The 27,068-nt window shown below is 35.0% G+C and overlaps 2 protein-coding genes across 3 annotated transcripts in view; both read right to left on the bottom strand.

Annotated features, from left to right (window-relative positions):
* Positions 1-6,067, bottom strand: part of LOC142341810 (phosphorylase b kinase gamma catalytic chain, skeletal muscle/heart isoform-like) — a 104,150-nt gene extending 98,083 nt beyond the window's left edge. For both annotated transcript variants that reach the window (XM_075393051.1, XM_075393053.1), the window contains exon 1: positions 6,060-6,067. The gene's annotated coding sequence lies outside the window, so the exon portion shown is untranslated. The remainder of the gene's footprint in view (positions 1-6,059) is intronic.
* Positions 1-27,068, bottom strand: part of LOC142341811 (phosphorylase b kinase gamma catalytic chain, skeletal muscle/heart isoform-like) — a 236,509-nt gene that overhangs the window by 1,874 nt on the left and 207,567 nt on the right. The window contains exon 3 of the mRNA XM_075393054.1: positions 22,478-22,715. Within this exon, the coding sequence (XP_075249169.1) occupies positions 22,478-22,715 (238 nt within the window). The remainder of the gene's footprint in view (positions 1-22,477; positions 22,716-27,068) is intronic.

Here is a 27,068-nt window from a genome sequence, read left to right as displayed (position 1 = left end):
GAATTTTCTAGAAGAAAGCGCAAAAACGGTCAAGCCGAAAAATTTGCATAAAAAATGACCAACGCCTTTACAATAATTGCTACGAACTTCGTTTCTTTTAATATCAACGAGAGACAGACAAAAGTTACTGAAGGCCAGATTTCAAACCTCTCAACATTTACAAAAAATGGTATCCAAGTTAAAAAAAAACATTAGATCCCAACAACAAAAACACGAATAAAAATATAGCTTGCCGCATAAAACGCCGAGGAGACCTGATATTTGTGAGACTAAGTGGTAAAAAAGAACAGCTAACAAGTTTAAAACATAAAACATACCCGGCGGAATGTCCATGCGGAATGTCCATGCCGAACATACATGCCGGAAAAAAGCCGCCGTTGATTCCCATAACTCTATTGGGAAAGAAAAAAAACAACAAATATTGATTTTTGTATAAAAACATTTTTAAGTGCGATTTATTTTGATGTCATTTCGTAATTGAACATACTCCTGTCTCTCAATGAGAGGCTACAGGGTCTAGTATCAATACCAATAAGCATTATAGATAGTAACTAAAACTTATGAGAACAAAGTTCAAGTACCGGGCATCTAAAAATGGGCTTTATGGGTTTATCCCGTTTCTATTTCTGATTTTGATTTTTTTAATACTGACTCTCTTCATTTTGAATTGCTTTGCTGAGCAGCTGCTGCTTAAAAGTACTTTGAGCAGAACGAAAGAAGAGTGAAACTAGCCTAGAGAAGTCAAAAAGATTTCACGCAAAAAGTCGAAAAAGCGGCAAAAGGAGGTAAAGCGAAACATTTTTTTATTCGACGAAGTACAAAAAACATAGCAGGACAAGTCCTGACGTACAATTCAAAGAACTTTCATTGACTAAACAGAAAACCAGAACTAGAACGGACTATGAATGGATTGGGAAAACCAATTAGAAAATAAATCCGATCCAAAAAATTTAAAAAAACAGTAAAAATCAAAGTGAAATTGCCGCATGTGAACAAAAAACCACTAGCGAGAAAGCGAATTTTTGTTCAAACACCGTTTTCTCACTCTACTTTAAATTCAGAGCGAAAAAAATTCAGGCCGCAAAACCACTCGCCTTTTCGCTCCACTTCCTGTTTCGGCGTGACCAAAATCACTACTCCAATTTGACTTCAGAAATCATGAAAATGTGAGAACAGATCTTAAAAAATAGACAGCGCCCCAAAACAATTCAAATTCTTTGAATTATAAAAAATAGATGCGCTATAATAGCCGGCTGAGAAGATTAGGGCAGCTATTAAAAAGTAACGTTTTTGAAAACAAGTAGCCAATAAGACCTGTAATTGGCGAGGATAAATGCCAAGACAACAAAAAAAAAACAAAATCCTGCCAAAACCTAAAAATTCATTATTATTTTTTGAAAACAAGTAGTGATAAAGTCGCAAATACTAAGTCTCAGCACTCAAAAAAATTACTAGTATTTTTTAAAGCAACTAAGGTTTCACTCATAAAAACCATTAGCTATTAACTGAACAGATTAAATATTATAAAAACACATTAATAAGTGAAATGGTATCAAAAAGGGACAAAACTCAAAATTTCAATATCATTCACTTAAACAAGTAAAAATGAAAGTCATAAAAACTACTAGCAACGAACTGAAACCATTGAATGCTTTCTTTTTGATTCCATATATAACCCATAACACTTCATTAAGGATACGTGACAGATTGTCAGAAAATAGCCGCCATTGAATGCCACATACCCGAATGGGATTGCAAAAAATGTACCTTCGCATAAAAAAATTTTTTAAAGTCGGCGATGTTATGATGTTATTCTGTAGTTAGTCATACTCCAGCTTGCTAATGAGGAGATGCAGGGCCTACTATCAATACCAATGAGCATTAGAGATTGTAACTAAGTCTGACACGAACAAAGTTCAGGCATCTAAAATTGAGCTTTATTGGTTTATCCCGTTTCTACTCTTGATTTTGTTTCCAAGACTCCGTTGGTTTCAGATTGTTTTGCTGAGCATCTGCCGTTGAAAATTGCTTTGAGTAGAATGAGCAAAGAATAAAACTAGCCTGGAGAAGTCAAAAAGATTTCAAGCAAGATGTCGATTAAGATGTAACTTACGGTAAAGCAAAACCAATTTTTATTCGACGAAGTTAAAAACATAGCAGGACATGTCACGAAATACAGTCCAACGAATCGAATAAAAAATTTAGAACTACTGTATCTGACTAGCAGATCAATTGAACAATGCCAGCGAACGACAAACAGTCTCAAAGGTTGAGAAACTAAAATAGTTATACAAACTAAACAAAAAGATAATTGCTTCAACTCTTGAATCTTTTACCCTGAAAGCCAAATTGATTCACGTAAATGCACCCATTAACCAACGCACGAGCCTTAAAGTAGGTTTATTAGCCACTAGCGACCGACAAAAATTTCTAAATTTTGCAATATTAATATAATTAGAAACCATTTTTTGTCCCCAGGAATTTTCCAGTAACCCAATTTCCACCCTGAGAAAAATTTCACAGGCCAATAATGATTGATAAAAACGGAACACGATTATAAATTTCAGAAATTTAGAAAAAAACTTGAATTCATGAAATTAAAATGTTGAAAACTAATCCACTGCATCTAGATACTATGCAGTAACCTGTTATCAAGCTTCAGAGGAGGTTCCCTGGACCCTCAGCCTAGAAAAACTCAAATAATGACAAAACAAATATTTAGAATTGCAAAAATTAGTATCAGTTTGCTTGCTTATGTTTGGTTTGCAGTACAAAAACATATAGCTCATAAAATGGTCATAAAAAGTAATTATGTCTTGCCAAAGACCTTTCTCAACTTTGACAAACGATCTTTTAACCTTGAAGCAGCTGCACGACTCTAATCGAAACTAGATTGGACGAGCTTCGCAAGCGTTGATCGTATTGAATTTGGATGAGTTGCATAGCACTTAAACCATATTCGCACGTCAATATTTGTTTCATCATTGTAACACCTTTGAACTACAGCATGCATCAAATCGGCAGTAATTCACACCTTAAAAGTCTGTTTCGATACAAGCTTTCTGAGCAAATCCACTTAGTACTATTAATTTAAAAACTCTATAATTTCGTTGGTTCAGTACAGGGGGAGACCAAATCTCAGATCTGTAAAGGAGATTTGACAACAGGAATGATTTGTACATGGTTTAATTGGTTTGAAGAGGTAAATCAAGACGTAGATTTCCTTTGAGTAATGTCAGAAAAGAGAAGCATAAGCCAAGTCTTCTCAATATATGGACGTTCCAATTAAGGTTTTCAGAAACATAAGTACCTAAATCTTTGACTGTTTTCATGGAATGAACTACTTTGCCTCCTATATTTGACGAGTAGTCCTTGGCCTTTCCAACCGATAAAAACTGAATTTTGGAAACATTAAACAGCATTGAAATTCTCGTGGCCCAATTCAAATAGAACTGCATATCGTTGTGTAAAGTCTGCAAATCATATTCAATGCTTTTCCATCGTCAGCAAAGATAAAAACTTGACACACCAGCAGATGATAGGTCATTAATAAATACTAGAAAAAGAGCGTTACAAAATTGAACCCTGTGGAACTCGCTTCAAACGGAGGCCCATGAAGACAAGATAAACAATTTTCAGCCCTGAAACCGTTCTGTTCTTTAAATGAGAAGCTAGCAATCGTAATAAATTTCCACCAATTCCAAAGCTACCCAATTTGTTTACAAGTTGAGTGTTGAACACAATCAAAAGACTTGCTAAAACCTAGATATAGGCAAAATATATCATCATCTTTGTCACGAGCTTTGTAAATTTCAGCAAGATACAATTTAAGTTGAGTTATTGTTGAGCGTCCTTTCATAAATCCCAATTGACGAGGAGAGATTCTCTTTCTGACAAAAGGATATAGAGCATTAAAAAATTTCGTTCAAACACGGCACAATTTACTTAAATTACTAATTGGACTGTAAGATGTAATAAAGAAATTCGAGCCCGTTTCAGAAGTTGGTTATAGCACAGCTCAATTAATGTCCGTTGTGCAAAAACGTCGAAAAAACCAACGGCATGCTCACATACTGTCATAAAAGCATTAAAAGCATTCGCAATGGACGGGAACCCATTATGCAGTGTACTTTCCGATCTCATGTCAGAAGGTAAGAGCTCACTTTTGAGTCTATTATTAAAACAACTTGAGGCGCCAGTATTATTTGAGGCAAACTGACCAAGATAAAAAGCAGTGTCAAGTTCTATTGAAACGTCTACATCTGCTAAGTTCTTCCACCAACACCGAAGGAAACTTCCATTGATTTCTAACAAGTTTGTTGCGTTTATTCAAAGCTTGCACATCGTGGGACGAATAAAACCATGATTCTTCCCTTTGAATTATTCCTTTTCCCTATGAATTATTCCTTTTCGATCGTTTCAAAAGTGTATAAGTGCTAAGAAGATCAATCAGATATTTCCAAAAAAGGGTACAAAGTCCAACAATTTTGTAGCTAATGCTAGGGAAAACAAAACTAGAGAACAAAATATGACTGATAGAGTAATATCAGTCAGGAGACAGAGATTTAAAGCTAGAGTATTTTTGAGAATTGAGCTCTGCCAGGTCAATGCAAGCTTTAACGCCAAAATGATCATTAAAATCAGTTTTTATAATGTATTTTATTGGTAGATAAAGGTCGTTAAAATTAGCAAAAACTTAGTCCAGCATATGACCTTCCTCGTGTGTGCCGTGCTGAACTATCTGCAGAATATTTTGTACTAAAAGGTCGAAGAAATTTTCGATATCATTAGGAGATGTTGATGTGAAAGAGACCCACAGTCAACAGTGGGCGCCAGTACTAATTGTTCTACAATTGAATTGTTGCACTAACATTCCAACTGATTCAGAAATTTGTTTCCATTGTGAACAAAAACTGCTTGTTTTAGGTGGTACAAAATATACTACCAGAATGGGACAAGTAGTGGTCTTTACTTCAACAGCACAAATAAAATTATCAAAGGAAAAATTTTTGACGTTACTAATTACATGATCGCCTTGAAGAATGGCAACAACACCATGAGCACCCTTCGCTCTGTTAGCCATGGCTGCTACAGTGTAGTTAGTAGTATCAAAGGTCAATTTCGAATCAAAATCAGAACCAAGCCAAGTTTCTGAGGCAAACAATGTGCGGACAGCGTTTAGATAACAAATTAATCAGCTGTATTCGTTTCTTAGCAGAGACCATGCCCCGAACGTTGATCGTAATGAATGAGAAATGCCGTCAATCAAGAGCTACCTCTTGATTGTTGTAAAACAGCTTTAACTTGAGTATCTTGAATTTATTTTTGATGCAACAACTTTGTATCATTTCAAACCTTTTCTTCAAAAGCTTTTTCTCTTTTCTTTATCAACCGCAGATAACTCCGGTAGGACGTCAATGTAATTTGCTTTCATTGAATTTACTTAAGCATAACCTAGCATCCCAAATAGACGGACACGTCACCAAAATTGGCCGTTGCTCCGTAGAATCATAGTTTCCTAGTCGAAAGAAATCTTTAATAGCTAATCGAACGCCCATTTCTACAACTAGATTTTGTATTGTTTGTTTGTCCTGTTTGACATTCACTTGAAAACTTTTCGTTGTTTTCCGGTACACCAATAACTTTCAGTTGTAAAAATTTGTTACCAATTTTTCACCGAGTTAACAATTTGTCTCTCATTTGTCTGGTAAGTTTACATTGGTTTGATATTAAACTCAGTTTTTTTTTTGTTTTAACTGTTCGGTAACCATTTTTGTTCAAAAATTCCATTCACAGTGTTTATTGTACTATCAAAAAGATTCAGTGTTTTTGAATATGACCTAGTTTCTTTTAAATGCAGTGGAGTCTTTCACGAAGCAATGCAGCCAGTCCTTTGTGAGCTTCCCAAATGTAAGACTTTTAGAGACTTGTAGTCAACATCATTGTTCATCGCGACAAGCAGTTCTTCGGCACTCGGATAGTATCCAGATGTTGAGTTTGACTCCAGAGGCCAATCGGTTGCTAGCATCATCAGTAGTCATCATTCAAAATATGGAATTATTTAATAAGTTTATAACAACAATTAGATAAACTCATTGCCTCTGTAGAATTAAAACGACCACAAATTTAAGTTGACGGCACATTATGTAAAAACTAACCAACTGCACTAACTAAACTAAGATGAAACCCTAATGTAGTCGCAACTTTCTAAGCTATAAATTATTGCACATTCAAATCATACCTTCACCATGAAATTCCGTGCACAGAAAGCATTCTACCAACTAAGCCTGAAATCTGCCGAAATGGTTTTTTCCCTATTCATTGTTCACAATTCTCAAATTTGATCTATTAGTGGCATGGTACGTTAAGAAAAATTGCTCATAATCAGTAACAAAAAAATGGCCAAAACGCAATAATGACCGATATGGGTGCTAAAATTAAATTTGTGAACCCAGATTAAAAGTTAAGATAACAGCGAAACAAAAAAACAAAAAATTTGTAAAATTTTGCTTTCGCTAACCGATATATTAACGGAAATATTTGGCTTCAAATTGCCATCCAGAAAAATGTATATTAAAAACTTTTGCGGCCTAAAATGCCACCTAACAAAAACAACTTTCTATGCTGAATCCATGTAATTTAATTAAAACTACAATCAAGTTCAGAGCATCAGGGAAAACAAAATTATGCGCAAAATGTGACTGCATGAGATAATTTTACAGCTTTAAACTTCAATAACACTTCGAAGAAGACAAATTTTTAAAAAAAATCTTAATAGAAATATGTGTTTGGTGGGCTTTCTGATGATACTCGCAACCTTCTTCGCGAAATAGGTTGATCAGTTGAAAAAGACCGAAAAAACAAAGAACCACGTTATGCACTGTACATTTTTACAGATCAATACGTTTAACGGAAAAAGTTGCAAATATCGTCAGAAAGCTAGCCAATCAAAATATTTCTATTGGAGGATTTTTTTAAAAAAAACTCGTCTGTTTGGAGGAGCTACTGCAGTTCAAAGCTATAATATTGCCTCATGCAGTCATATTTCGCTCATAATTTTGTTTTCCCTGATGCTCTGAACTTGATTGTAGCATGAAAATCTCCAGATATTCTAAATAACCGAAGCTATCATTAGGTGGGTAGCAAAAACAACAGACTAACGTCGGGCGAATTGCTCTCAAACGACCGGCGAGGGGTTGACTTTGTCAGTAGCTAGCTACGGTTTATTGAGGCTATTTTTAGCTTGATTCAACTCTGCAACTTTTAGTTTTCTAGCGTTGTTAGTACATACATCAAATTAAAAACTGATAATTTAAAAATTTGCAACGTATTGCAAAATCTAAAAGAAAAGATTCCAGATTTCGCAGTGCAAATGTCCAAAACTAATTTTTGTCTCTGGAGTTATGTCAAGTAAACCATCTTCAAGACTTGAAAAAGCTTAGTTGGTCCGTAATGATCCTTAAACTCCGAAAACGACAAAAAATATTCTAAAAATTTGAAAACAATAGCAAATTTAAAATCTTGCTTAAATTCAAGAAATTAAAACCTTCAAAACCATTTCATTGTCTCAAAAGACTATCCAGTATCCCTATTTCAAGATTTAAATAGTTTCACTGGCTCATAAAGATCCATAAACTTGGAACATGATAATAATTTTCCGAAAACTTGACAAATGTTATCAAAAAATTGCTGAAGCTGGAGTCATTAAAATATTAATAACCATTCCATTAATTCTAGAAACTATGCGACAGCTTATCATCATACCCTGGAGAAGGTCCTTAGGACCGTGGTGCCGGAAAAAATAATGAAAAATTCAAAAAGATTCAAAAAACTTAAAATTGCAACAACTTTTTTGAAAATTGTTGATATTAAATTCTTGAACAACATTCCATTACATCTAAAGCTATGCAGTAACCTATAATCAGACCCTAAAGGCGGTTACCTAGTGAATGTGCGCCGGGGGCTGATGGGGAGGAGAGGGGGGCAACAGCGCGGTGAGGGGAGTAATAGTTGGGGGGGGGTAAACAGTGGGGGTGGGTGTCTTCAACCTCTAAGAACCTTCCTTCACACCATAAGTATAAGTCTCCAAAACAGTTTGAGCTCAAACAGAGTTGAAAGGCTCTAAGAGCACTTAATGCCCGCTGGGCGCTACCTGTTTATCCCGTTTTTGAGGACGAAAAGTCAAAAGCGTCAGACGAAACATTGGTCAAGCGAAAAATCGCATTAAAAAACCGACAGGACTGATATAAATGCTACAAACTTCGTTTGAGAGCAATTAAACATTTCTACCTACATCAGGTTATCAATGCGTATCAACGGTTATCGTCCGAGAAACTTAAAATTTTGAACATTGAAAAGATACTTTCATCATAATCCTATGATATCCATTGCTCTCCCACAGAAAGTTCCCGGACGTCAAAGTTTTTGCCCCAATTTTGCTCAATTTCCGGCTTTTTAAAATTTCGAAAATTTACCCATCTCACTTACCTCTGGATCGAACGGGAATGATGCGATAGATAAACTCATTGCCTCTGTAGAATAAAATGGCTAGAAATTTAAGTTGACGACGCATTGTATAAAAACAAACTAACTGCACTAACTAAACTGTATGAACAAAACGTAATGTACGTCGCAACTTTCTAAGCTATAAATCATTGCACATTCAAATCATAACTTCACCATTACGAAATTCTTGCAGAATCTGTGCACAGAAAGCACCCTACCAACTAAGACAAATCTGGCGAAATCTTACTGTTTTCCCTATTTGTTGTTCACAATTCTCAACTTTGATCTCTATTAGTGGTACGGTACGTTAAGAATGTTTGCTCATGGTAAATAATTTGCTTTCAACTTGATTAATGGGTTCAACTTGTGGTCCATGAGAAATTATGAACAAGGTAAACCCAAGGTCATAAAAGCCTCAAATTTTCCCGGTCAAGTAAATTCATATTTTATCTTTTCAGAAGTTTGCGCTTCACTAAATTCAGTTATAAACCAATACAACTAGTAAATTAAATCACAAGACTTATTCTAACTTTTCTATATAACTATAGTAAAACAAAGTTGAAGTAAGTCCAAAACCATTAAAAGTTAACTCGAATAGACAGTATTATAACTTTAAAACACACCAGTTGGTGTACGCCTACAATTCGACCAATCAGAGAATATCTTAATCGTTCTAGTGTAAAATGCCGCTTTGGATAGAGGACAGAAAATAGAGGACCAACTTATATTCAAAGGATATGACCGAGCAATCCTTAAAGCTTAATATAGCGTATACACTATATATCAACAAAGAGTCATTAATAAACAGCAGTAACTATTAAACAATCTGAATCACAAACGAACTGCTGTGACATTTACTCTTCAACTGTTGAAGAACTTGACCAAGTAACCTCCAAAAGAAACAATTGTCCTTGAAATGAAGAAAAGTCAGCGGGTCAAACATCAAAATTATTAACAATCAGAGCAAATGGGAGACAAATTGAAATTTAGGGTTGAATTTGCTGCAATTTCAAAGATACACTAATCACGAAAAGGTGTGTATGTCCATTAGTTGCATGAGAACATCCCCAAAATTATTGACTTTCTCAACGTTATCTGAACTTTATTGGCATATGGTGGTAATCAAATAGTCTGTCATGTTACCAATGAATTAAGATACAATCCATCAAAGTCATTTTTTAATTACTGTTTACGGCGATAACTTCTATTGCAATAGATTTATGCTGACACCAAACAATTTGATTTCTGAAATGACACACGAATCTAGTTTATGCACAGTCGAGCTCAATTATCTGGTGCTAGGAATATTGGCCGAAAGGGATTTAGCCAACAAGGAAAAATTGAAAAATGTAGCCGGCAGCTTAATTGTGATTGTTTGACAAATCTAGTTGGTCAATATGACACCAGTTTCCAAACATTGGTGTACGGACGGGTTGTCGGCTTAAACTCTCATTTTTTGGTTGGCATCTACAACCCTTTCGGCTAATACGTCAGTCGCCCATAACATTTCCGCAACTGCATAGGTTACCATTGAACAATACTAGTGATGAGCGCTAAAAAAAGCTAGAGAAGACAACAACAGATAGATTTTAAGAGAGTTGACTTCACAAATATGCCATATGAAACCCAAACCAACATGAGGTGCAGGATTAAATCGCCGGACTACAATTGCTTGCAATTATTGAGTTACAAAAATTTGACCCCATGAATAAAGAGAAACTAAGAAAACATAGTGCAAGTTTCAAAAAAAATTGGTGTTCAGTTAAGATGCCTCTTAAAGAAGTTTTAATTTTTAAAAGTCTAATATCTGAAAAATCTATATTGCAAATATAGAACATAGCTGGCAGATTGCCAGAAAACAGCCGCAATAGCTTCGTAGATCAGCAGTCTAAAAAAACAGTCAAAAAGACAGACACAAAAACTCGTCTTTTCATTGAAGGCTGATATGTTATACTTTGATTAAAACTCTATCTAAGTTTTCCTGCCTCTATTAGCTGCTCTAAAATAACATTCATTTAGAATGACACATACCCATTTGACCTTATCTCTTTGCATTAAAGTAAATAAAAGTCAATTTCAAAGTGAGGAAGTCATATTTGAGAGTGGGGTAAAACAAATGTGACCAAAAATTTAATCACGCGAATGAACAAAAATCGCTCCACTAAGAGCAAAAAATGACGTCACGCATGCAAGTCAGTTGAAATTGCATGAACGAATGAACAAAAAGCAGATTTGAAGTGGTTGTGACGTCATATGGTCGTAACAAAAATCGCGACGAAGAAATAAAAAAAAACATAGCAGGACAAGTCCTGACGTACAATTCAAAGAAAATTCACTGACTAAACGAAAGACTAGACCTGGACGATGAATGAGTTGGCAAAGCCATTTCAAAAAAATTAGATAAAAAATAAAAAAAAACAAAATCCATATTAAAAAGCCGCATGTGAACAAAAAACTAGCGAAGGGAAATTTGGTTCAAACAAAAAAACATACCCGGACAAGTTCTGAAGTACAATTCATAGAATTTTCATTGACTAAACAAAAAACTTGACCTAGAATGGACTGAGTGAATTGAGAAAACAATCTCGAAAAATCAGATGAAAAAAAATTAAAGAAAACAGAAAATCAAAGTCAAAGTGCCGCATGTCAACAAAAAGCCACTAGCGAGAAAAAAATTTGGTTAAGCTAGGCCTAGAATGAACTATGAATGGATTGAGAAAATCGTTTTAAAAATCCGATCCAAGAAATCGAAAAAACAGTAAAAATCAAAGTGAAATAGCCGCATGTAAACAAAAAAAACACTAGCGAGAAAGCGAAATTTTGTTCAAACATCGCAAAACAACTCGCTTTTTCGCTCCACTTCCTGTTTCGGCTTGACCAAAATCACTACTCCAATTTGACTTCAAAAATCAGGAAAATATGTGAACTGATCTTAAAAAAAAGACAGCGGCCCAATACAATTCAAGTTCTTTGAATTGTAAAACACCAGGAGAAGGCCAATAATAGCCCCAGCAATCGCTGTGCGGCTACTAAAAACAACAAACTTGAACTACAAAAATATGGACAACATCTTAAAGTGACATCATATTAGAGAGAGGTAATTCGGTTTTTAGTGAGGTTAGTCATGTAGTATCAGAATTATTAGGCTAGTAACCTTAAAACTGACAAAAACCTAATTGATAAATGCAGGTTTATAGTGAGGTAAGTCATGTACTATCAAAATAAATAGTCTAGTAACCTTAAAACCAATAAAACCAAAGCGATAGATGCAGCAACGCACACAGAAGGTCAAGTAGTTGCAAAGGGGTCAAGCCATTAAAAAAATGGTCGCAAGAATCATCAATCGAGATGGCGTATCAAAAAAACATAACCGACTAACGTCGGGCGACTTGCTCTCTAACGACCAGTGAACAGTTGGCTTCTTCAGTACCTAACCACTGTTTAGTGAGGTTAGCTTGCTTGATTGAAGGTGCCTGAGATTACGGTAATAGACGATGACATCACGCCACATAACAGCCGCTGAAGTGCGGCATCAACAAAAGAGTTAAGGAGAGAACGAGAGAGAGAGAGAGATTAAACGTGAGCGAGAAAAAAAGGATAGAAACACCAGCCAACACAGAGAGAGCGAGAGAGCTAGGAATTTTTTCTATGATGAGATTCGACTCTACAACTTCAAGTTTCGATATATTAGTAACTAAATCATAAAAAAAACTGAAAGTGCAAAATTCCAACGAAAAGCCTCCACATTCCGCAGTAAAGAAAATCTTCAAAAACATTTTTTGTCTCTGCATATTTTTCATGTAACCCATCTGCAAGCCTTAAAAAGCTTCTTTGGCCAGTAATGATCGTTAAACTCAGAAAAGGACAAAAATAATCAAAATTTTTAACAATTGCAAATTTTAAAAAAACTTGCTAAACTTCGTGAAAATAATATCTTCAGAACATCATTCCTTTGTCTCAAGAGTCTACCCAGTATGCCTATTTCACGCCTTAAACAGTTTCACTGGCTCATAACGATCCATACACTTGGAACATGATAATTTTTTGAAAAAATTTTGGAAAAGTTGGGGGGAGTCTTCAACCTCTAAGAACCGCTCTTCACACCATAATTATAAGTCTCCAAAACAGTTTGAGCTGAAACAGAGCTGAAAAGCTCTAAGAGCACTTAATGTCCGCTGGGTGCCACCTGTTTATCCCGTTTTTGAAGGTGCCTGAGATTACGGTAATAGACGATGACATCACGCCACATAACAGCCGCTGAAGTGCGGCATCAACAAAAGAGTTAAGGAGAGAACGAGAGAGAGAGAGAGAGAGAGAGATTAAACGTGAGCGAGAAAAAAAGGATAGAAACACCAGCCAACACAGAGAGAGCGAGAGAGCTAGGAATTTTTTCTATGATGAGATTCGACTCTACAACTTCAAGTTTCGATATATTAGTAACTAAATCATAAAAAAAACTGAAAGTGCAAAATTCCAACGAAAAGCCTCCACATTCCGCAGTAAAGAAAATCTTCAAAAACATTTTTTGTCTCTGCATATTTTTCATGTAACCCATCTGCAAGCCTTAAAAAGCTTCTTTGGCCAGTAATGATCGTTAAACTCAGAAAAGGACAAAAATAATCAAAATTTTTAACAATTGCAAATTTTAAAAAAACTTGCTAAACTTCGTGAAAATAATATCTTCAGAACATCATTCCTTTGTCTCAAGAGTCTACCCAGTATGCCTATTTCACGCCTTAAACAGTTTCACTGGCTCATAACGATCCATACACTTGGAACATGATAATTTTTTGAAAAAATTTTGGAAAAGTTGGGGGGAGTCTTCAACCTCTAAGAACCGCTCTTCACACCATAATTATAAGTCTCCAAAACAGTTTGAGCTGAAACAGAGCTGAAAAGCTCTAAGAGCACTTAATGTCCGCTGGGTGCCACCTGTTTATCCCGTTTTTGAAGGTGCCTGAGATTACGGTAATAGACGATGACATCACGCCACATAACAGCCGCTGAAGTGCGGCATCAACAAAAGAGTTAAGGAGAGAACGAGAGAGAGAGAGAGAGAGAGATTAAACGTGAGCGAGAAAAAAAGGATAGAAACACCAGCCAACACAGAGAGAGCGAGAGAGCTAGGAATTTTTTCTATGATGAGATTCGACTCTACAACTTCAAGTTTCGATATATTAGTAACTAAATCATAAAAAAACCGAAAGTGCAAAATTCCAACGAAAAACCTCCACATTCCGCAGTAAAGAAAATCTTCAAAAACATTTTTTGTCTCTGCATATTTTTCATGTAACCCATCTGCAAGCCTTAAAAAGCTTCTTTGGCCAGTAATGATCGTTAAACTCAGAAAAGGACAAAAATAATCAAAATTTTTAACAATTGCAAATTTTAACAAAACTTGCTAAACTTCGTGAAAATAATATCTTCAGAACATCATTCCTTTGTCTCAAGATTCTACCCAGTATGCCTATTTCACGCCTTAAACAGTTTCACTGGCTCATAACGATCCATACACTTGGAACATGATAATTTTTTGAAAAAATTTTGGAAATTTATCGAAAAATTTCTAAAACTCGAGTCGTTAAAATAACAATAACCATTCTATTAACTCTAGAAACTAAGCAGCAGGTTAGTATCAAACTTCGAAGGAGGTTTCGTGGCTTTTGAGGCTGGAAAAAACCTTAAAAAATGACAAATAATCTCAGAAAATATTAAGATTGCCAAAAATTTTTCAAGAAAACTCTAAAACTCGTTAAACGCTAATCTTTAAAAACACTCCGTTGCATCTAGAAACTATAGAAAAACTTGTTATCAAGCTCTAGAAGAGGTTCCTTGGCTCTTGAGGCTAGATAAACCTATAAAATGAGACCAAAAAATTGCAAGTTTTCTAAGACAAATCGATAAAATTTGTGATATTAAAAAGCTGAAAACCATTCCATTACCACTAAAAACTATGCCGCCACGTATTAATCAAACCTTTCAGCAGGTTTTTTGAACCCTGAGGCCGAAAAATCTTGAATAATGACAATAAATGTTAAAAAAAATTAAAAAAATACTATTTTTTTCAGAAAATGCTAAAATTCGTGATGTTAAAATCTTGAAAATATTCCATTACGTTTAAAAACTATACAGTAACTTCTCATCAAACCCAATACAATTCAAATTCTTTGAATTGTAAAAAACCAAGAGAAGGCCAATAATAGCCCCAGCTATTATTGGCCTTCTCGCGAAGTTGAAATGTTTAAACCATTCTATTACCACTAGAAACTGTGCAGTAGCCTATTATCAAACCATAGTATGGGTTCCTTGACATCTAGGGTTGATAAAACTCAAAAAATTGACAAAAATTTAACAAGAATGACAAAAATTTTTCGCAAAAATTCTCAAAAAAAAATTGTGAAAATTTGTATAAATTTACGTGTTTTTAGCGAGCGGTTGTTCGTCAGTAGCTAGCCATGGGGGGCGGCAACTGTCGGGTGGGGGGCAACAGCAAGATGGGGGGTGGGGGCAATAGTGGGGGGGGGGGTGTCAACAGTTGGGGGGAGTCTTCAACCTCTAAGAACCGCTCTTCACACCATAATTATAAGTCTCCAAAACAGTTTGAGCTGAAACAGAGCTGAAAAGCTCTAAGAGCACTTAATGTCCGCTGGGTGCCACCTGTTTATCCCGTTTTTGAGGACGAAAAGTCAAAAGCGTCAGACGAAAAATCAGTCAAGCGAAAAATTGCATAAAAAAGACCGACAGGAATAATATAATTGCTACAAACTTCGTTTGAGAGCAATTAAACAATGAGATCAAAAATAGCCGCGCTAAAAGAATGGAAGTCCAAAGCAAACTCTTTCGCAAACTCTGCAAAAAATTGCAAAAAAGACCGCAAAAATCAAGTAAATATACCCACTAACGTCGGATAATTGCTCTCGAATAACAGGCGTCCCCTAGTGGCTCGAAGCACTGACCTCCAGGTTGCCAGTCTGACTTCTTAACCACTCAGCTGCAATGGCTTTGATTTCCATCCACTCACAATCGCTTTTACCAGCGAACTTAGATCACTCAAAAATGAAGAACTGAAGTGTGGATAAAGTCACTCAAGAAGTTAAAGAATGATGTACAACAAAGGCGCAAAAACGTTCCAGCGAAAATTCAGCATGTTTAGAATAACTGCTTCAAACTTCGTTCGAAAGCAATTAAAAAGCCTAAAAAACTCGAGAACATTCCAGCAAACAAACTTAAAAAGCCACAAGTGAAGTTTTTCTCGTTTACCAATTTGAACCTTTTCAACCAGAAAAGGACTACGCATGAACTAAGCAAACGCCTCGATTTATTTTGGCCTCCAATCAAAGCAAATAATTCATAAATTACGGCACACCATGACAACTCTCCGAGAATCGAAATCTATTAAAAATCAGTGCTCACTTCCCTGAAACCAATAGCAACCCAATACCCATTTTCGGTTCTCCAAAACAGGATACCAGTAAGAGCGCAAACCGACAAAAGCCAAAGTGATAGATGCAGAAACGCACACAAAATCAGTTGCAAAAGGGTCAAGTCATTTAAAAAAAATGGTGGCATGAATCAACAATCGAGATGGCGTATCAGAAAAAAAACAATGAGATCAATAATAGCCTCTGAGCAACTGCTGTCTAAAAACACTTTAAGCAGAATGAGAGATGAAGAAAACTAGCCTAGGAAAGTGAAAAAGATTTCACGCAAAATGTTGAACAAGCTGTGAACTAAGATAAAGCGAAAAAATTTTTAGTACAACGAAGTAAAAACCATAGCAGGACAATTCCTGACGTACAATTCAAAGAATTTTCATTGACTAAACAGAAAACTAGACCTAGAACGGACTATGAATGGATTGGGAAAACCACTTAGAAAAAAATCCGATCCAAAAAATTGAAAAAACAGGAAAAATCGAAGTGAAATTGCCGCATGTGAACAAAAAACCACTAGCGAGAAAGCGAATTTTTGTGCAAACACCGTTTTCTCACTCTACTTTAAATTTAGAGCGACAAAATTTCACGCCGCAAAACCACTCGCTTTTTCGCTCCACTTCCTGTTTCGGCGTGACCAAAATCAGTACTCCAATTTGACTTCAGAAATCATGAAAATGTGTGAACGGATGATGACTGAATTGGGAAAGCCATTTAAAAAAAAATCAGATAAAAAAAAGCAAAATCAAAGTTAAAATGCCGCATAAGAACAAAAAAATAGCAATGAAGGGAAAATGGGTTCAGACAAAAAAAAGAGCAGGACAAGTTCTGACGTACAATTCAAAGAATTTCCATTGACTAAACAAAAAACTTGACCTAGAATGGACAGAGTGAATTGAGAGAAAAAATCATATGAAAAATTAAAGAAAACAGAAAATCATGGTCAAAGTGCCAGATGTGATCAAAAAGCCACTAGCGAGAAAGAGAACTTTGGTAAACAAGGCCTAGAATGAACTATGAGTGGATTGAGAAAATCGTTTTAAAAATCCGATCCAAGAAATGTGAATAAAAAAACACCAGCGAGAAAGTGAATTTTTGTTCAAACACCGCAAAACTACTCGCTTTTCCGCTCCACTTCTTGTTTCGGCGTCACCAAAAACCCTACTCTAATTTGACTTAAAATATCATGAAAATGTGTGAACAGATCTTAAAAAACATAGCAGGAAGAAATCCGAAGCGACTCGAAGCGTCAAAACTTCACAAAAAACGGTAATTACAGCTGATGCCATTGCCTTTTGTAGTAGAAAGATGGCTCAAAGATCCATAAATTAAAAAATATTAGAAAAACAGCCAAAACTAAACTACCTTAACTAAAACATCGAAAAATAAGTGCCCTTTTTAACTTGAAACGCAATTTCAGGCTCGGCAAAAGACATTTCAATTTGAAGGTTACAATTAAATATTGCATCGAATAAAAATTATCTGTATAAAAAGACAAATCACAAGCAAGAACTGGGCCACTTAGACAAAAAACGGCTAAAAACTTATCTATATGTCCCCTCTGTCGAAAACAGTTTACAAAAACGAAAAGTCATTCACTACACGCAGCGCATGACCGAAAATCCTCTCTGGCTCAAAAAAATTAGTTCACACGGCAAATTTACTCACTTTCACTTTTAGCTCAAAACGGCGTCTGAACGAATAGTACTTCCGGTAAAAAAACCTTCCGGAAAAACAATACTCTTCGAGTCGTAAATCAAAAAGACAGCGCCCCAAAAAAATACAAATTTTTTGAACTGTAATAAAAAATAGGAGCACTATTGTAGCCGGCTGAGAAGCTGAGGCTGCTATTAATTAAAAAAACTTAGGCGTCAGATTGCCGGAAAATAGCCCCGATAGACGCTTGTGGCCTTCCAAAAATTGAAACAACTATAGAAACAAGATAGGCAGACTGACCAAAAGTCCTTTAGTAGACTACTAGATTTTTTCTGTTAGATACGTACTGTAATTTGTATGATACACATACGGTCTATGAGGAAAAAGCCCTATAAGAGAGCTTTTTAAAATTGATTTTCGAAATCAAAAACTCAAACTCAAACACTCAAGAATTAGGGCATATACGTTTGGCTCTAATTAGATGCACACTATTGATCTTTAACTAGTAAATATTCAAAAATAAAGTTCCATAAGTGCGTTCAGAATTCAATTTCAAAGTGAAGTAAGTCACGCAACCGACCTAAAAGCAGAAATGACGTCATGCAGCCAAATTTTAACGGCAAAGCAGAAGTCACTGAAAAAGTCAGAGGTAAGACGAAACAGAAACAAAAATCTTCAGCGAAAAAAAAGCAGGACAAGTTCTAACGTACAATTCGAAGAATTTTCATTGACTAAACAAAAAACTTGACCTAGAAAGGACTGATGGAATTGAGAAAACAATTTCGAAAAAAAAATCAGATGAAAAAAAATCAAAGAAAACAGAAAATTAAAACCAAAGTGCCGTATGTGAACAAAAAGCCACTAGCGAGAAAGAGCAATTTGGTAAACTAGGCCTGGAATGAACTATGAATGGATTGAGGAAATCGTTTTAAAAATCCGATCCAAGACATCGAAAAATCAGTAGCAACCAAAGAAATTGCCCCATGTAAACAAAAAAACACTAGCGAGAAAGCGAATTTTTGTTCAAACACCTCAAAACTACTCGCCTTTTTTTGCTCCACTTCCTGTTTCGGCAAGACCAAAAACCCTACCCCATTTGACTTCAAATATCATGAAAATATGTGAACAGATCTTGAAAAACATAGCCGGAAGTGTTCCAAAGCGACTCGAAGCGTCAAAACTTCGAAAAAAACCGTAATTACAGCTGATGCCAATGACTTTTGTAGTAAACCATTAACTAATAACCTCCCCAGTCTGATCTTCTGTAACCTCCCCTATAACCTCCCCTTCTGACAAAATTTCAGTTTTCAAAACGTTTGGTAACGTTAAAAAATCTTAGAATCTTGGTAACTAAATTAAATTTTTTAGAAAAGAATAATCAAATTCAAGAATCAGAAAAACACTACAATTAGTTTTCTAATCATAACAATTCAGACAAAAATAATATAATTCTTCCGAGTTGGATATATGATAGACAAAATGATTTCACACAATTTCAAAAACTAAATTCATCATAGAAAAGCTATAAGCAGCAGAATAATATTCAGAGGCAGAAAATCGTTTAAAAATACCAAGGCCCCAAAAAATTTCAGAAACTAGTGATCAGTCAAAATTTTGGAAAAATCTTTCCGGAAAATTCTCAGTACTGCGTTATGTTATAAGAAATCAATTGCAAACCAAAGAAATGACGAAAATCTAAGAATAAACTGAAATCATTAATTTTCAAACAGCTGAACAAAGCAATAAAACAATGATAAATTCAGGTGCCAGAATAATGCTAGAATCATACAATCTAGAATGTGAAGAAAATGGACACAATGTAGGAGACCGAAACAAAAAGACTACTTGATTTTTGAAAGTTGAAAACAAAATTAAAAAAAGAAGAAAAAGGAATACATTTCATCATTTAGCATTCGAGACATAGAAAAGACAAAGAGCCAACCTCCTGAACAGATAAAAAAAGTAAAAAACAGATTTCCGACATACGAAACGAAAAATATTTTACAAAAAATGGTAAACAAAATTTTAAGACTGCATTTATGAGAAAAAATCTCCTGTCAGTCAAAACTTACCGCCAAAAAAAATTTTATAGAAACAAAAATAAAATCTCTTAACAAAAAGACTATTTCTACCAAATAAAACCAATAATATTCAAAAAAACAGAAAAATTGAGGACAAAAATACAAATCGGATTAGCATGTGTACAATTTAAAAAACAAAATTACCTCGAGGTACAAAAAGAGGCGTTGGGTATATGAATTATCAAGGGGAATTTGCCATATAAACTGATTTGTAAAAAAAAAGACGGCTCAAAGATCCATAAATGAGGAAATTAAAAAAAAACAGCCAAAACTTTACTAACTTAACTAAAAAATCAAAAATTGAGTTCCCGTTTTAACTTGAAACGCATTTTCAGGCTCCGCAAAACATATTTCATAATTGAGGGTTGCATTTCAATATTGCATCGCAAAAAAATTATCTCTACAAAAATACAAATTACAAGTAAAAACAGGGCCACTTAGACGAAAAACGGCTGAAAACTTATCTATATGTCAAAAATAGTTTACAAAGTCGAAAAGTCATCGCTAAAAAAAAATTAGTTCACACGGCGAAATTACTCACTTCCACTTTTAGGTCAAAACGGCGTCTGAACGAATAGTACTTCCGGTAAACAAAAACCTTAAAAATAACTCCTCTGCGAGTCGTAAATAAAAAAGACAGCGCCCCAATACAAATCAAATTCTTTGAACTGTAATAAAAAAGGAGCACTATAATAGCCGGCTGAGCTGATGCGGCTATTAGTAGAAAACGTAGCCGGCAGATTGCCTGAAAATAGCCGCGATAGACGCTTGTGGCCTTCCATGAATTGAAACAACAAAAGAAACAAGATAGGCAGATCGACCAAAAGTCCTTTAGAAGACCACTAATTTTTGGGTTAGATACGAACTGTCATTTTTATGGTACACATACGATCTACAAGGAAAAGAAACCCTAAAAGAGCTTTTTAAAATTGATTTTCGGAATCAAAAACTCTCAAACTCAAACACTCAAGAATTAGGGCATATACGTTTGGCTCTACTTAGATGCACACTATTGATCTTCAACTAGTAAATGTTCATAAAATAAAGTTCCATAGGTGAGTTCAGAATTCATTTTCTGAGCGATGTAAGTCACGCAACCGACCTAAAAACAGAAATGACGTCAATTTTAACTGCAAAGCAGAAGTCACCAAAGTCTATGAAAAAGTCAGAGGTAAGACGAAACAGAAATCTGTTAGACGAAGTAAAAAAACATAGCAGGACAAGTCGTAACGCACAATTTGAAGAATTTTCATTGACTAATCAAGCAACTGGACCTAGAACAGACTATGAGTAAATTGGGAAAACCATTTCTAAAAAACGATTAAAAAGATTTGATAAAAAGATTAAAAAAAAACAAAATCAATGTCGCCGCATGTGAACAAAAAACCACTAGCGAGAAATCGAAATTTGGATCAAACAAAAAATTAGGCCTAGATAGACTGATGAATGAATTGAGAAATCCATTAAGAAAAAAATCCGATCCAAAAAAACGAAAACACAGTAAAAATCAAAGTCAAATTTGCCGCATGTGAACAAAAAAACACAAACGAGAAAGCCAATTTTTGTTCAAACACCGTTTACTCACTCTACTTAAAAATTAGAGCGAAAAAATCACTCGCTTTTTTGCTCCACTTAGTTTTTGGCGTGACCAAAATCACCACTCATATTTGACTTCAAAAATGATGAAAATGTGTGAACAGATCTTAAAAAAACATAGTCGGAAAGAATTCCGGAAACGACTCGAAGCAGAAAATTGCCCATACTATTGACTAAACAACTGGAAGAAGTATTGTCAAGCCTGAGCCTCCACAAATGCCATAAAAAATTTAAGGAAGAATAGAAACAGCATTCAAAAACAAATTGAACAAAAAACTAGAAAACCGTAAGTTTTAACTTGAGTTTTTTTAATAGTACAAGGAAACATAAAGCCTAAAAAAGTTCCGTTGCAAATAGAGCACTGAAAAGATCGCAAAAAAATGGTCAAGTCATAATAGGCTAAGAAACTTGTCTAAGATTAAAGAAAAAGAAAAACTGCAAAAAAATAAGAAAAATGGTTTTAAAATTTCTCAATTTTTCTGAGAAAAAAAACAATTTATACCAAGAAAACTTTTTTGAATTGGTATCTGAATATTCCTTAAGTATCAAGCTTCAATCCAAATCCCACTTAACGCATTAAAACAAAAAACACGCAAAAAATCCTTAAATTTCGTCAAAAAGCTGATCAAAAACATCCAAATTAGCATTAAACTGATCAAAAAAGCTGATCAAAAGCTGATCAGTAAAGCTGATCAAAAACACCCAAATTAGCATTAAACTGAAATTAACTACTTGAAACCTTCAATTCCTATCAAAACACGCCTAAAACTAATACAATATCATAATCAAACCTCATAACCATCAAAAGTTGCAAGAAAACTGCTTTTAAAAGCCGCACGTGAACGAAAAAATTTCGCTCGCTTAGAAAATTTTTTCACATATCAATTTCTCGCTCTCTCAAAAACTGCGGTATGAACAAAAACCACTCTCTTTTCGCTCGTCTCTTCACTTTTGTTCAGCACCAAAATCACTCCAAAATTTTTTCACGCGTTTCATTTCCCGCTTCAAAAATCACTCCAATAAAATTGATTATAAAAAGGACTTCTCCAATACTCCTCTTCGAGTCGTAAAAAGACAGCGCCCCAATACATTTCAAATTCTTTGAATTGTAAAAATTAGGAGCGCAATAATAGCCGCCTGGACGCGGCTATTAAATATAATGAAATACCACGAAAGATGTTATTTACAGGTCAATGTTACACTTACCAAGTAGAATGTTTTCAGGTTTGATATCTCGATGAACAATAAACTTCTCGTGCATGTGGTCAATTACAGAGAGCAGTTTGTGCATAATTTGTCTGGTTCGCTTTGATGATACTGTCACAACAGTGGTCATGTGATCGAACAGTTCACCCTGAGTACAGAATTCGAGCACCAAGAAGATAAAAGAGGGAGTCTCGAATGACTCCTGTAATTTGATCACATTCTCGTGGCCTCTTAGTTCCTGAAGACAAAACGTTCTTTTCCAAAAGTTTCCGAGTCTTTAGAAGAGCATAAAACGCGAGGCCTCATCTAATTGCTCTTATATATTTTTTTCAATCATCTACAGAATTAAATCAAAATCAATTCAATAGAAAAATAAAGTTCTGATGAATTGAATATGTACGTAATACGTTTTTTCAGAAACGAATGGGATAAAATTGATGATCACACAGATAATTGACATTCTTGGACAATGACTGATATCGAGCTTTCAACATCACTATACCACCGCCGATACTAAATCGACGTATGATTCATTCCGGTTCTCGCCGCTCACAGACGCATGGTATTAGATGCCATAGTCTAACACTTCCAGTAAACTAACAAAATTACGTGACAGAAGCTGCTGTGTTCAACATACAAATACACGCCATATTAAACTTTTAACCCTGATGACACATATAATCAGTTTTAGGAGAAGCATTTACAAGGCGATTGAAGACCCCGAAACCGAATTATGTTCCTGAAAAGACGTTACCGCAAAATTCATTCACTGCAAGGTCTGGATTCGTCTGATGATTGCAGGCTCTGGATAATTTGCAGTGACTACCAATTAACGTGTATTATACATCCTTTCCAATCTATCATTAGAATTAAGTACTAAAACGTAAGACTTAGCTGTCTTGGCGCCACTTGAGACTTTGCCCTTTGACTACGATGATAAACTGGATAAACTAATCGGATTCAGTCACATTATTTTGGGTTCTATTGGATTGCTTTCACTGTAAAAAGATCTTTACATTTTTTGAATTTATCTCGAGAACCGTTAGATGAATAGTAATATTGTTGTTGAATACTTGTTTGAAAAGGCTACTTAATTAAGCTAACATATATTTAACAAGGCAGCGGCTCGCGTGATTCTGTGCGCGGCATATAAAGTTCCAGCATTCAGGTCTAACGGCAAATAATGTATCATTATAAAGCATGGTAGACTATCACACAAGTTAGCACTTGCGCAAAATTCGTTTCAGAAGGTTCCACGGAAAACATTTTTGGCTACGATCATGCAACCATACTTCAAATTTTCAAATAGTTTTAACATGCATGAAAATGACTCCGCTTTTTCCGTTCATTTGGAGTTTTTCTGTTATGACGGAACGAAAAGTTACCGGGGTAATTGTACTTGCTTAAGATAAGCAAAAATAAATCCATATTGGTGCGTCTTAAGTTCTCAAGAAGGCTGACAAAACTGACAGGATGACAGTCCTCTTATGCAAAACAAAATATGCGAAAAAGTTCTCTGAACGGGATTTGCACAACAGTTCTACTGTGAACAGTCCAAAGTTATGGCCAAACGACAAAAAATTTTCAAATAACAAAATGATTCAATTAAAATGTGCTGCTATGAAAATTGCCAGGATTGAACATAGCAAACAACTTTCTCGCTAACGCAAGCCACAATATTTGCAAAAATTGATAAGAGATACAGAAAAATTTTTGAGTGACGAATGGCAAAAAGATGCCATCAAGGCCACTAACAGTTGTGAAACTAATTGAAGCAGACAAAACACTTATTTGAGCATTGCTTCCAACGTCTATTAGCGACATTACCGGAAGACGGTCTTTTGAAAATGATTTCTATGTTTTACCTCATTTGAGGTAAACCTCCTATATTTACCTTCATTGGTTTTCGTGTTTAACTCATGTGATAAAACAATGTTAAAAATTTAGGTCTAATGAATTGCTTCAAATAATTAGCAGGGGCTCATTCTATTTTTGCAACTTGATTCAGCAGAGGTGAAGAGTTGTTGATTAAAGGCCATTTAAATAAAAACAAGGAGTTATTGTTAGAGCCTAACAAGATACAAATGAAACCACAATTTATACAATTCATCAGAATTTTTGAATAAAAATGACACAATTTCTGTTAAGCCGCCTAAAATTGAACGAGACCAATTTATAACTATGCAGAAGCAAGAAGTCAAGCGTGATAAAAGTCATTTGTTAAGTAAAAGAGTAGAGCAATAATTTTGCATAAAGAATGAAGACAAGACAAGAATGAACAATCGTAGCAGTTTTGTTGTTTATTTTTCGTTTTTTAGTGGCTAAACACAAAATTATTCAGCAGACTTCTTCATATCTCCGGAGAAGAGCAAATTGTAAAAAAAGCCTTTAATAGCATTTAATTCGCTTAAAAATCTCGAAATAGTATGACACTTTAGTATCGAATTCAGCTCTATTACAAATTATTAAGGCAAAAAAAACAGTCGACAGCGGGAAACTTTAAAGAAGCAAAAAATGACAAGTTTTAAACAAACATGTCCAATTGACGTCAAAAGCATTCAGAAAAAACGTTAACATCTGCATGTCGTTTTCAAGAATCTCAAGATTCGGCGGATACGTGCCTGATTCCAAATACTTAATTCATTTAATTGCAGTTGTTCAAACGGTTTGGATAGTGTAGTATGTAATGCCTTAGAACGGAATTTTACGTAAATATGAAAAATTTGGTCCTTTTGTTTTCTTATCCCATTAAGTTTGTTGATTTTTTTCCTATCATTCAATAAGGATCGACGTTTATTCTGGATTCTATGGTGGTTACAACCAGAACGTGACATAAAACACGCAAAATCACAACTGGGCAAAAAATTGCCTTTTAAAAATTGCCTTTTACAAAACCACGAATTTTAAACAACTTTGTAGTAAAAATTAAGAGGAAGAGAGCTCTCAAAGGAGACCACATATGTTCCACTGCGATGCCCCGAAAAAGTCAAAAGCTCTCTTCATCTTTGGGTAGCGTGTATCAAAACATTTGACAAAACATGCAACGAAAAAATATTGATAAACGTTGCATGTTCACCTCAAAAACAGTTAAGAACAATTTCCTTGAAACTGTGGACTGAAACTTGAACAACTCTATTGTAGAATGCCATTATTATTGTTAATGGGTAACTACAACACAGACTATCTAAACAATCATGAGAAAAACTGCCTGGACACAGTCATCGTTCCATATGGTCTAAATGTAGCTTCAAAGAACGACGAAACAAAGCTGAAAAATATGTCAAAAACGCATATAGATAAAACATATGACAGACTACCAGAGGCCTCTTTCATTTCCGATCATTTAATTAAAAACGATCACTAGGGATCTCCGCAAACGATATAGTCTGTTGAACAAAAAATTATTGTACCATGAAATTGAGGCAATTTTTATCTTCGCAGCAATGTCATTTTGTTTTCTTCCTGTCTCAGTGTTGTCAATAAACTTCAAATACTTAACAACATCCGAACTCTAACAGTCGATGAACATGGACCAAGGGAAAAAATAATTAGGAACAAGAAAACATTGAGCAGTTTGGGAAGCAAATGGTTCGATTTTGAATTTTTATAGGCTTTCAAACAGCGCAACAGAACAAAAAAAATACAGTACTGACAATAACTGGCTTAATTAATTGAAATCGAAAAAAATTCTCAAGACTAGTAAATGAGAATCAAAACAATCAAGCTTAAAACGCTTCCCAAAAACTTCCCAAGAACTTTATCAACATTAGAGGCTGCTTACAGGTATTTAATAAAACTAGAGCTTTGAAGAACTCCTTTGGCTAAAGATTACACACAATTAAAAATTAGCAGAATTTCTGTGTCTCTCATTTATTAACCTGGGCAACTAGACCGGAACAAACATCACTTCTTGCAAAAAGCACACCTGATCGAGAACCATTTGCTTTTCAAAACATCGAAGTGGTTTGCATGTTCTCTGCAATAATGGAGTTGAATCGAAACAAGCCTTTAAAGAAATCCTTAGGCGAAATGATTACAGACAATTGAAGTTAGCAGAATTTCTAAATTTCTCGTTTATTAACTAGGGCAACCATAACGGAGCAAAGACATCTTTTCTTGCAATGAACACGCCTGATCGAGAACCATTTGCTTTTCAAAACATTGAAGTGGGGTGCGTGTTCTCTGCAATAATGGAGTTGAATCGAATCAAGCCTTTAGAGAAATCCTTAGGCGAAATGATTACAGACAATTGAAGTTAGCAGAATTTCTAAATTTCTCATTTATTAACAAGGGCAACAATACCGGACCAAAAACATCTCTTCTTGCAATGAACACGCCTGATCGAGAACCATTTGCTTTTCAAAATATTGAAATGGGATGCATGTTCTCTGAAATATGGGAGCTGAATCCAATCAAGCCTTTAGAACCATGCACAGTTCCATCATGGGCAATTAAAGATGCAATGTGCGTATTTGCCTATTCAACGAAAGCTTACGACACCAGATTTTTCTCAGCCAGTTGAAAGACGCTGCTGTTCCCTCTCTATTAAAAAAAAGGTGATCCGCTTAAGGTTGATAAATACAGTCCTATA

Source organism: Convolutriloba macropyga, chromosome 6 (genome assembly GCF_964194025.1).
Source record: "Convolutriloba macropyga chromosome 6, txConMacr16.3, whole genome shotgun sequence".
Lineage (NCBI taxonomy): Eukaryota > Metazoa > Xenacoelomorpha > Acoela > Convolutidae > Convolutriloba > Convolutriloba macropyga.
This window is presented reverse-complemented; position numbering and strand designations above follow the sequence as displayed.